At 37.6% G+C, this 12,461-nt stretch overlaps 1 protein-coding gene across 7 annotated transcripts in view; it reads right to left on the reverse strand.

Moving 5' to 3' along the window:
* Nucleotides 1-12,461, reverse strand: part of CALD1 (caldesmon 1) — a 167,597-nt gene that overhangs the window by 34,373 nt on the left and 120,763 nt on the right. For all 7 annotated transcript variants that reach the window (XR_005216950.1, XM_037836109.1, XM_037836114.1 and 4 more), the window contains one exon: nucleotides 566-712. Coding sequence is in view for 6 of the 7 variants with exons in the window: in XM_037836109.1 (XP_037692037.1) it covers nucleotides 566-712 (147 nt within the window). In the remaining variant the exon portion in view is untranslated. The remainder of the gene's footprint in view (nucleotides 1-565; nucleotides 713-12,461) is intronic.

Consider the following 12,461-nt stretch of genomic DNA (forward strand, 5'->3'; position numbering starts at 1 on the left):
TTTGTATTATTTCTGCGATGAATAATCACATTATATTAAGCAGGACTCTGCACCTTGCTGAATAGCATAGTGATCAGAAAATATTGGTCCAGTTTATATAGTAGGAAACAGAAGACCCTTGCAATTCATACCTACTTTAAAAATTCAATGTTACCTCTTACTGTTAGGCATGGGGGATCTATTAAACTAGTAAGTCTTCAGTTCAAAACAGACAGCAGTGCCCTAACGAAGGAGTGTAAATTAGTTTTCCTTATTTAAAGATGTAGCCCACTATGCTTAGTAAATTAAAAACCCACTAGATTACAAAATAAAATAAAACCCATCATTTGGGGTGTGTTTAGAGGCTGGGGAGATGAAGAGAGAAAGAAATAGCAGTGTTCTAATGTCTAAATCGGATTGACTCTTCAATCTGATAAGTTGTCTGTGATGGCGGTGAAGTAACTAAATTAGAGCGATCGAAAAAAGGGTTGAGTTGGGTTTAGAAGAGAGCGCTTTGCCCAACAGATGCCATTCAACAGACATGCTAGACAGTAACTTCAAGTTCCCATTCCGAGAAGGACAGTACCTGTTCTGGGCATTAACCTCCACCTGGTCGGTCACCTGCCCCATGGATTCCTCCTCCTGCTTCTGCCGCAGCCTTTCCTGCCGGGCGCGGCGACGCCGTTCCCGGGCCGCCTCTTCCTCATCGTCATCGTTCCTCTGGTAGGCGATTCTGCAACAGGACAAAGCAATTTCCTGAGCAAACCAACTGCCAGCCCCTAGTCACCAACTTCTTGGCAGGGAACGGCCCTGAGTCCTTTACCAAACATGACTACTTAGAACCGCAGCGTTCTAAAACTATGATCCAGTTCCATAAGTTTAAAGACCCAATCTGACCCACTTTAAAGTACTTATTTGAAAAAACATTAATCCAATAGCTACCAAGGATAATTTTACAGTGATCAAATGGCAACTTAAACCAAAAAGTCTACCCCAAAGCAGACTGTCTTTGGGGATTGTGGGTTAGTATATTTAGATTTCATTTTATTTGAATTCATTGAATGGAAAATTTAGAAGCAGTATCCAAAATATTTAACCAAAACTAATCAAAACACTTATTAAAAATGATTCGGCATGTTGTGTGAATTATTTGTGTAGACAGTGTCACAAAGATCAGAAAGGAATCACGTCATACCACCAAACAAGGACTCTGGGTTAATAAGCCAAGATAGCTAATTAAAATCAAGTGCATTTCTGTCTTTCTCAGATTTTATTCCTTTCCTTTCAGTTCTTTTTCACTGGATAGTGGTGTTATGGACAACTGATAGAGGGTTTCAAAGGCAGTGTCTTTTGAAGAGGAAGCAGCTCTCTGCAAGGCTACTTCTTTAGCTCTAAAACATGCTTTAGTGTGCCCACCACCCACATGCTGTGCATGTCACAGTAGCCCACAGCTGTATAAGACAGGAGTCTAATGGCAGAAGCAGGCAGAAGCAGCACAGCAGGCTTCACATGCATAAAGCTATGGAACTACAAATGCTGGAGTTCAAGAGGAAATGCCTGCATGGTTAACTTGGCTACTTTTGAAGGAGTAACGTGTACTGAGATTCAGAATGCCCGAAGTAATGGGTGGTGCTGGCTGGCCCAGGGGCAAGCAGATCTGATGGGTCCGTGCTGCCTTGCGCCATAAATTGCTTTTTACTCTGGAGAATTAAAATATTACTTAAGCTACAAATGTAAACCCAGATATGTAAGTAGTTCATGCTTATAGTGCTTATATAACTACAAAGCTAAAATAATTTACAAATTAAACAAAACAACAAAACCATACAATTTATGCCAGCAATATGAACCTAATATGATTTGATGATGGTTTGCTCCACCTACATCACTCATGGTGAATTTACTATCTAGGCATTTTAAGCCTTAGATCAGTACTTTATTTAATCTGTTTCCATATTTTGACTTCATGATACAAAAGCTATCAATGTCTTTTCACCTAGGAATCTTACATAATTCCTAAGGTTGGTTGGTTTGTTCTTTGCTACTTCCAAAAATCCAACTTCGTGCTTACTATAATCTGCTAATGTGTGATACTCAAATGCCAGTGTAAATACAGTGTCATTTAATAATTCTGTTAAACTGATAGGTTTATTTCCATAGATATAGAGAGAGGGGCAGTGTAACAGAGTTAAAGAATGGTTCAATCAGGACTCTGAAAATCTGCTTTCAGAAACGTACAATTACTAGCTTACAGCATTGTGATTAAACTGAGTTTAATTTCCTTGTCAGTAAAGAGTTTGACAAAGTATGTTATGGTAGAACATTCTGCAGTGTAACGTTTTGTTGTTATTATTAGGAAAGTTCAGCTGCGGAGCGACTTTGTGAGGAAAGATGAGTTCAATTTTAGACATGTTGAATTTTAGGTGGCAGCATGACATGATTCGAATGTTCCTTTCTAATTCAATCACATTCTAATTTGCAGTTAAAAGCCCTTCCCAGTGGTTTGGATTCAACCTTCAGATTCTTGGCCTAATATTCCTTTGGCTTATTTCTCAGTAGACAGCTTTAACCACAGCAGGGAGAATGAGTCCTGAATTATTGCTTCCAAAGCTAATCAAACAGACAGTCTTAATTTGCCCTTCTAACTCTGCAGATCAACAATGAGGTCTTTGCTATTACTTGAAGTCTTCCTACTCCAAAACAATCAAGAGACATAAAACCTCCACGTGGTACATCCCTAGGTTAAGAGCAACCCTCCCCCAATGGAATCTAATTCTAAGCCCTTAATTTCCCACTATACTAGAAAAGTTTGAGATTGTACCACCTCCCTCCACACTCCTACCATAATGGCCAGAGGTTGCTGGCTTTTAGCTTGACACAATCTATTTGCCGTCTAGGCTGGGCATACTTAATCTTTCTTCAAGTCAGATTCTCTCATCTAGGAGTGACCTGAACAACGACATCGTCTCCAAAGTTTCTTCTAGTTCTTCTCACTTGGTATAGCTTAAAATTTATGTAACACCACTCTGCATTGGTAGCCCCTTGCCTAGAATACACAGTTACCAGAATTGAACTTTTAAAAGAGCTATTATTACTCCTAAACATATGAAAATTATTTTATAAGTTAAGAACAAAAAAAAGCCTAAATGGATGCATGGTATTTTGAATCACAACATGCCCAGTTGCTTGCTCAATCACATATCAGCTGACTTTTACTTCATAAGTGAAATTATGTCCATGGCGAATGACTTGATAGGTGTGGTAATTCTTCAACTGGGAGACTCCCTACACTAGCCCTCACTATGCAAAGCCAGCAGTAGTTTCTTAGCTTTTAGGCCTCTCTCCCATAGCAATCCACCCTTCATACTACCATCACAAGTTTATATTATTTTCTGTCAAAATGGAAAAAAAAACTTAATTGTTGTTTTTTCCCCTGATTCTAAAAGTAACAAAAACTCGTTTTTTTTTTTATAGCCAGACTATACAAAATTTATAAAGGTGATAGTAAGAATCACCTCCCTAAGCACATCACCCAGATATGACCATATTTTGCTAGACATTTTCCTAAGCACACATGGACATTTTCATTTTTAACAAGGTGGGATCATGTTAAACATTATTTTGTGAAGTGGTATTTGAGTTTACCTTATGACTATTTAACACATTAGCAAAATATAATATTTAATAGCAATATATATTCTACTGTATAGACGTACCATAAATATAAGAATCTTCTATAATTTATTTAATCAGTTTCCTACTGATGGACATTTAAGATTTTTCCAACTTCATGTTCTTATAAACAATGCTGCGAAGAACATCGTTGTTGATACATTTTTACCACTTATTAAATTCGTTGTTGAGGAAAAATTCTCAGAAGTTGGAATTTCTGTGTTTAAAGGTATGCTAATTTTAAAGGCTTTTGATACACACTGACAACTTGCCTGTCTGAAAGGTCTATACCACCAGCAATATATGTGAGTGCTAATTTCACCGTAAAGCAGAATTTGTCCAGAAAGGTAGAAAAGTACACAGAATCTTTAATCAAAATGATAGCACAAGCTCTGCTCCATGCTTTAGTTAAAAACAAAATGCTAACATTTCTTTTCCACACCCCAGGTTTAAGCATATCTGAAACGCTACTGACTAGTGAAAATCATACCTAATCAACCAATATATTGTAATAAAAGCATAACAATCCATTTGTTCCTTCAGGGAAATTTCAGCAGATGCCAGTATTAACCAGGCCATACATATTTCCACAGTACAAAGACAACTGATGTTCCCAGATGATTCAGTGTGGAATTCTAAAGTTCTTCTGAATCATCTGAGAAAGACTAAACTATGTTTAACAGAGTTTTAAACACATGCATTTTACTGTGATCTAATTTTAAAAACTGATAATCCACAAATGATACATAAAGTCATTCTCCTATTAAATAAAATGTTTGACCAGAATCCATGACTTTTCCACCCACATTAAGTATAAGGGGGATTCTTATACTTTTATGCTATGGAGTATTATGCTTTGTTTCTTCTGCCTTTGCTCATCTCTTGGTAAGAATATGCAAAGAAAGGTAGGATCAACCTTTTTGTAGAAAAGTCAGTGCTGTTCACAACAAAACATTTCATTATTCACGAGAAGGAGAGAGTCTATTATGTGTACGTGTGTGTCTATGAATAAGTGTTAAAGGATCTCAAAAGTCCATAGTAATTATGTGATATCATTTGATTGTGTCAGTGGTGGAAAAAAGTAGACGAGTGGCTCTTATTCCCTTCCCAGAACCATCACTTAAAGGCTCTGGTGTTATTTTACAAGAAAAAAACAGATCTTCATGATAGGCAAACTTTCTTGGAATGCTATGGCTTTTACACCAAAAACATTCTAAACCCTTAACACCAGAGATTTGCTGCCTCAGTATATTCAAGAAACAAAATAATCATGTTGAGTGTTGTACCTTTTATCTAGAAAGTGCAAATAAATAAAAGTATTGTAGAGATGGCAAATAGAGAAACCACTGAGGAGTCAGTCTTTACATTTGGATGGGCCAGGGTCTAAATGTTTATTACATGGGAGAAATAGGAACTGGCACAAGCTCCTTCATACGATATTAGAACGCGGCTTTAGCTGTCATCCGGCCCCAATATCCTTCTCACCCTATCTGCCTCATCAAGGCTTGTTTGACCTTGGCAAAATTCTTATTATAATCTCATCCACAGTATAGATTGTTTTGTTTTTGCACCTTTTCCCCCATATTTTGAAAAACATTGCTCTTATTTCCTTTCCTTTTGTCTTTTTTTCTAGGCAGTTATTTTACGATTTCAGACATACTACATGATCCTTCAAGTTTTCAAGTAAAGTACTGCTCATAGCATTTAGTAACAAAACAAGATCTCTTATCAGGAAGCCATGTTTAGAAACAGAAGAAGAAAACTAATAACCATTTTCATGGGGGCTGACTCTATTACGTTAGGAGAATTAAAGACCTGGAGAAAATGAAAAAGAGTACTGTTGAGTATATAGTGAGTACAATTTTACTTATTATCTGTTGATCATCACAATATTACTCTGAGTAATAAACTGGACAATATTCACATTCTTGTCATTCTGTTTTTTTAGAGAAATGGTACATGTGATATGACTATTTTCTAATTTTCTTTTTTTGATTTAATAATGCATTTGATGACTTTTCAACATCATTTCACCGAGATATACCTTACTCTTGTTATCTATTGCATAGTATTCCATAGTTTATTTAACATTCTCCTATGGATAGGCATTTGGGTATCTTCCAATTTTTCTCTTGCATACAATGCTGCAATGCCTTTTTGTGTACATATGTTTCACTAGGGTAGATATTGAGAAGTGGAATAGGATATGTTCATTTCAAATTTAAAAGATTCTGTCAGATGGATCTTCAGAGTGGTTTTTTCAAGTTACATCTCCATGTTTCCTCATTTCAAACAGCCAAATTGGATCAGCAAATATTTAGATAATCCACTGCTAACTGATGGGATCAGAGAAAAGATTTGCTCTTATTGATTAATAAAGTGTGTGTTATAAAAAGTATCTATAAATCTGTATTTTATAAACCACCACATCTCTACATGTTTGAAGGACAGTCTTTCATATATGAGACAGTCATTTATCAGACCACAGAAAGTACTTGCTGTGAATACGAATTCAGGAATATCTTTGAGTAACTCCACCGCTAGAGAACTACTGCTTTTTAGAAAGGGATTACAGGGATACCACCAAATAGACTTTGAATTGGCACCTTAAACCCCTTTTGTGTTCTTCATCATTCCTGGTGCTTGGTACTCACACACAGCTCTACAGACACAAACACAGACCCTCAGGTTAAGTTAAGAAAGCCTCAGAGAAAACAAAAGGCTCAAGGCACTATATCAAGATCCAGTTTTGAAAGACTTAAAGAGGATCCCATTCCCATCAACGTTTTCCTATATTTTCAAAAGAAGACATGGCACCTAAAATTCCAACAGGCTCATAAATTAGCCACCTGAACAAATGAAGGGGACCAGAAGCCAAGCCTAACTGTAGTTCACCATTTGTGAATTCACAATGACTTATAGGGCAGTAGGCAGTGAGCTGAACCCTCAAAATGAGCTCTGACCCTTCTGCAACCCACATTAAATCCACTTTCGTGTAATGAGTAGTTCCAAGAGAAAGTGTCATTGGTCTAAGGAGAGATTCCAGCCTTATAACTGAGACAATAAATCCCAAATATGAGCCTGTGTCCAGCTTTCTGCAGCCGTGCCCTCCCCATGCAGGGCAGCCGCAGGAGGAAGATGCCTGGGGCTCACAGCCTAACGAAGGACAACCTCTCCTTATTATTAGTTCTACCAATGTCACTGTCTTAACCTGGGTTTTAATATGGGATCCAACTTAGGGAGTTAAAATCACATATGGGTTGAAAATATGTGCATCAACTACCAGGAGGTAAAATGACTCATACATACTTTCATTATTCTTTTTCATGTACCAGAAAACCCCAGCGATTTTCTTTCATAATATGAAACACAAGCAGATTCTCCAAACATATCCAATCAGCTCTGTAAATTGCTCAGACGCTCTTAGCAAAATCTCAGGCAATGCTGTGATCACGAAGGAAAATCCTGAGCTACCGAAATGAGTCATATTTGCCCTCCAGATTTACTGTATGTTTGAAAGTTATAAGAAGTTTGCAGAAACATTCCAGGCTCTTAAATATAATTTTGTTTATATGTGGTGTCTAAAATGTTGCGGTTTCATTTAAGGCACATAAGGTCCAACTCTGAATTTTTCTCCTTGGATTCTTCACAAGAAAGGCATTAAAAATTAGAATGGAGAGAAAACATCCACAGAATAAAAAAAAAATTTTTTTTCAGGTCAGAGTATTTTTAGAAATTGATAGATCAGGTCTGATTGACCATGTGTGATTACAAAAGACCCGGGAGTCATGTGGGCTCTGATTCAGAATAGGGTTGATATGGTTACTTACGGGCTTCTAGAAGACAGTTCTCATAATGGTCCTGCCTTGCAGTGGGGCATGCAGAGCCACGAGCTTAGAAGCTTGTCTCTGAATCAATGCCCATAGCCACAGGAAATTTAAAGGTGACAGATTCTAATTGTTTGAGGTCAATATTTTAAATTAAAAAACACTTTTATCATGAAATACATTCTACCTATAAATGAGTGTTTCGTGCATCATCAGTTTAAAGAAGAATAATAAAACAAACACCTGGGTACCTACTCCCCAACTTAACAAATAGCACCAGCACCTTGGAGAGCCTTATGCACTATCCCCTCTTCTTAAATGCCTCTAAATAACCACTCCCCTGAATTTTTTGTTAATTATTTTCTTGCTTTCATATGTAGTTTTACTATCATTATGCATTCCTACACAATCTATTATTTTGTTTTGCCTTTTCTGAATTTTATATAATCATATTGTATGTATTCTGTGAATAGCTTCTTTCACATAATGCTATATTTTTGAGATTCATCAATTTTATGTGTGTAGCTGTGGTTTATAAAGATAGATTAGGCACAGTATTTTCCAATCATCTATTGAGATTCTGGTTTTGAGAATAAATGTCTAGCTTCTTATTCCACTGATATCATTTTCTTTTAAAAAGTCAAGTGGTTTGTGATATTTGGTAGATATAAAATGAATAGAATATGGATTTACTTTCTTATTGAGCTTTTTTTTTTTAACTTTCATTTTTAATAGAAACAATGCATCTGTCAAACCCATTAAATACAGAGTTTGGGGACATAATTCCATGACAGTTTCCTGAGATAAACCAAAATCTATTTATTCTGTCATAAACAGGACTGAATTTGAAGCACTCCACCTATCCCATCCTATGAAAACAATAAGCTTAGTGAGATACAAACAGTTCAATCTTTAATTTATAAATGTTTAGAAAAGATGGGTTGATGTTGGGGAAGATATTTTTGCTTTTCATTGGTTATTCGAGTTAAACTTTGGTTGAAATGAATGAAAAGGAGTAAGGAAATGTTTAAGTAGCCAGTAAGATAATTCAAATAAAATAACCAAACTCCTTCCTCTCTTTCCACCTTCATTTAAAATTGGTATAAAATGTGGCTTATAGACGTAAGACTAAATACTCCCTATGTTTGCATGAAGAGTACCTTTTTTCATCCCCAACCCAGGATTCTTTATCCAATAGGAATTCTAAGTAATTATAATGAATCTTAAATATAAATGATCAGCAATGAATATAGGCTTTCTTTATGTTGTCGGTCAAAGGTAAAATCTAATTTGGGGCTGTTCTCTGACGGTTGTATCTACTAAAGGACAATTCGCTTTAATGTGCATAGTAGCTGTCAACAATAAACCCTCACCTGACTTAATTATTTTAAGAAGTGGAATATGTAAGACAATTCAGAACCTGGTCTCTATGATTGGCAATCCTCCATCCTGTCAGCTCTGAGCCTGGAAATACAACTGAATGAACACCTGTTCCAGGGCAGCAGGGTGGAAGGAACTTCCCACATTTCCTCTGGTTGATTTGGATGCAATTGCATCTGACCACAGATATATAAACAAGCAGATTCTTTTCACATCCAAAGACTTAATCTCCTCGAAACAGAAATTTCCATTTCCACCTTCAAATGTTAAAAAAAAAAAAAGAGTTCATTTGAGATGAGTCTTATTTAGGGTGATCTAGAAATTCAAGTCTTACCCTAAAATTTGAAATATTTGTGTGATGTGGTTGGTACAAAGGACCATATTGGTAAACATGTGACAAAGGAAAGAAAGTGATTGGAAAAACTAAAGCAAGATGTCCTTAAATGGAGATTAGCCACCTGTGACTAATTAAAGGGAACCTCAGTAAGGGGAAAGTGGTCTTTGGGGGGCCTGTGGGTTTCCCATCTAGTCACATGCCCATGTCAGCAGAGTGGATTCTCAGCGTCTTTGTCAGACGGGCAGCAATTAATGCAGGGGAATTTATGGGGTATGGATTTATATAACAGGCCTTTTATGCTCTTTGCCTCCCCAAAACTGCCCTCTGGAGCTTTCCTACTTCCACTCTCATTTTTCTTAACTGGGAAAAAGATTTACTCTTCATTTCCTCCTACCCAGTACTCTTCTCGGCTACATTCCTTTCCACTCTGTGGCACAGCCTCCCATATTTTTTCCCTCTTTCCTCCCTCCCTCTCTTCCTCAGGAACCAAAAGTTCTAATGTGCTGATAGATACGCCATTTGGGGCATTGTTTCCAGCACCTCTGGTAAAAGAGGTGACTGTCATTCTAACAATAAAGCACATTTTGGGGTGATTACTAACTCCCTGACTCCAGAGCTATTATAAAAACATCCAGCTGGCTCAGATAGACCCTTCATGTGCTAGAATTGCAGAGTTCTGTTTACAAGTGGAAGCAGAACCTTGAGTGGAGACAGGAAATGGAAAATGAAGGGCCAAGTCCTGGAGGTTCAGCCTTTTGGCAAGAACATTTATTTTTGCAGGGGATTTAGGAGCCATCCACCGCCAATGGGTCCAACCTCCCTACTGTTGGGAAAGGAAGTCAAGGAGTCTGCTCTCCTCTTGGTGGATCATCTTCTTAAGTCAGTGGAATCCTTACCTAGGACAGGTCCTGCCAATGTGGTGGGAAAAAAGTGGACCCCTATTTATTCTGATTAGTGGGATGGTAAAAAGCCAGCCTGACCAAACCAAACCAAACCAAACAAAAACCGTCTTCCATCCTTAAGATTCCCTTTGAGTGAGCAGAAGATCCCTGTAAAAATGCAAATATTTTAACAGATAGGGTAACAGTAAATAACTAATCACCTTTATTTTTGTGTGCTAATTTAGTCAGAATCACGGACAGCTTTCCAATCAGCCAGCCAGGACTCTGGGAGAGGGAGACAGACATGAACCATTCTTGGACAGCATTTAAATTATTTGACGATACCTGTCCTGTAACCAGTAGATTTCTACATCAAAAAATAGATCAATAACCAATAAGATCAATACTGTCTTCTGACTAAATACCAATGCAATTACTAGTTCCTTAAAATAGCTTATCTAATATTGGAGGAACCACTTCATCAGGAGATAAACTGGCTTTACTCTTAAAAAACATAGCATTTTCTAATTATTTGAAACAAATTTTCAGTGATGGCTTTGGCTTATAGGCTTCTTTAATCTTGTGTACATTTCCCTCCTGACCAGACCACTGGTCCATGTGGAACCTTGACTTTGAGGGAAGGGCAGTTCGATTCAGCTGAGACACCAGAGTGGCAAGCCCTGAGCAGCAAAGGGGCTGCATGAGAGACCCAGATGGAGGAGGTGGTGGGTAATGTGCCAGATGGATGGAGTGCTGAATTGCTGGGGGAGGTGATGGTGGTGGGGTGCTGGCTGATCATGCTGCTCAACATGCAAACTGGCATTTGGAATGAGTGCATCCATTCAGGAAATATTTACTGAGTATTTACTCCATTCAAATCACGGAGGGGAGGAGAATAATAGGAATTAAACTCCTGAAGGGAGTTTATAATCTGCTAGGGAAGCTAAGACGTAAGTAAGCATGTAATAGTGGGTAGAATGTGGTATCATAGGAGATAATAGATCAAGTGATTCAAAATTTAGAGGGAAGAAGACACCTCCAACTCAGAGAAGGTTTCATTTGGAAAGTGCTGTTTGAGGTGGATCTTTTAGGATGACTAGAATTGGGGGTAAGGAAATGAGAGACATACCATATAGCAAGCGCTAAAATAACAAGGTTGAAGGGTCAGGAAATGTGGATGTGAAAAAGCAAGCAACTGGGTCTGGCTGGGGCATGGAGCACATGAGAGGCATTAGTGAATTCCAGTTGCTCTTGGTACATATAGGAAAGATCAATAACTGGGATGAGCAGGCCATCCTTTTAACGAGGCTTAAGGAGAGAGACACCTTCTATGGTCATGGTTCTATGGAAAAGGTGGCTTGTAAAGCAGCACATGCTGAGATTTTCTAATTTGTCTCTATACCAGGCATTTCATTTCTCTCTGCAGTTTTCCCCAAGAAATAAAAGAAACTAGGTCCAGCTATTCAGTATCATGGGCACCATAAATCTTAGCTGCAAGGAAAGACTTCAGTTCAGTAAACTCTGCAATCATTTAGCACAGCAGCACTGTGGAGGATCCTTCAAGAGCAATAAGCTATGACTCATAAGAATGGAATTTCTGGCCTTTTAAAATTCTTGCCACCTTCTCCACTGTCTTGCATTTGCTTTGCCTACATAGAGTAAACCATATTTTCACTTCCTGGAGGTAATCATTCTGCATCTAAATCAGATCCCAGGTGAACTGCAAGACATTAGGGTTGTAGAATAATAAAAGCAGAAGAAATTTTAGAGGTTATTCTGAATCCATCGTCCACATTTTGTACATGGTAAGCTGGTATCTAAGAAGCAAAGTGACTCACACAAGTGGTTACAAAATCAGAACTAGACCCATGTCTTTAAGCTCCCGTAACTGTTTTCTTTCTAACATACGATACTGTATGAACTGTCTTAGGTTGTTCTGTGGATTAACAAAACGCTTCTACCATCTAAGCCAGGGGTTGGCAAACTGTGGCCTGTGGGTCAAATCCAGCCCACTCCCTGTTTTTATAAATACATGTTTATTAGGACAAAGCCATGTCTGTATTGTCTGTGGCTGCTTTTGAACTTCAATGAATTCAAGAGTTGAATAATTAAGACTGAGTCCATAATGGCCCACAAAACCAAAAATATATACTATCTGGTCCTTTACAGGAAAAGTTTGCTGATCTCTGATCCAAGCCAATGGTCTCTACGCTTTTTTTTATATAGTGTACTCCTATCAGTTAAAAAAAAAGTTAAGCATATAGTCCTAACATAAATGTGTTCATATTCATTTGTTTCTAAATTATGTACGTATCATGCTATTTAAGTGTTTCTAGATATTATAAAGCGTCATAGAAATTTTAAAAGGGTAAATGACACAAATAA

Source organism: Choloepus didactylus, chromosome 5, assembly GCF_015220235.1.
Source record: "Choloepus didactylus isolate mChoDid1 chromosome 5, mChoDid1.pri, whole genome shotgun sequence".
NCBI classification, from domain to species: Eukaryota; Metazoa; Chordata; class Mammalia; order Pilosa; family Megalonychidae; genus Choloepus; species Choloepus didactylus.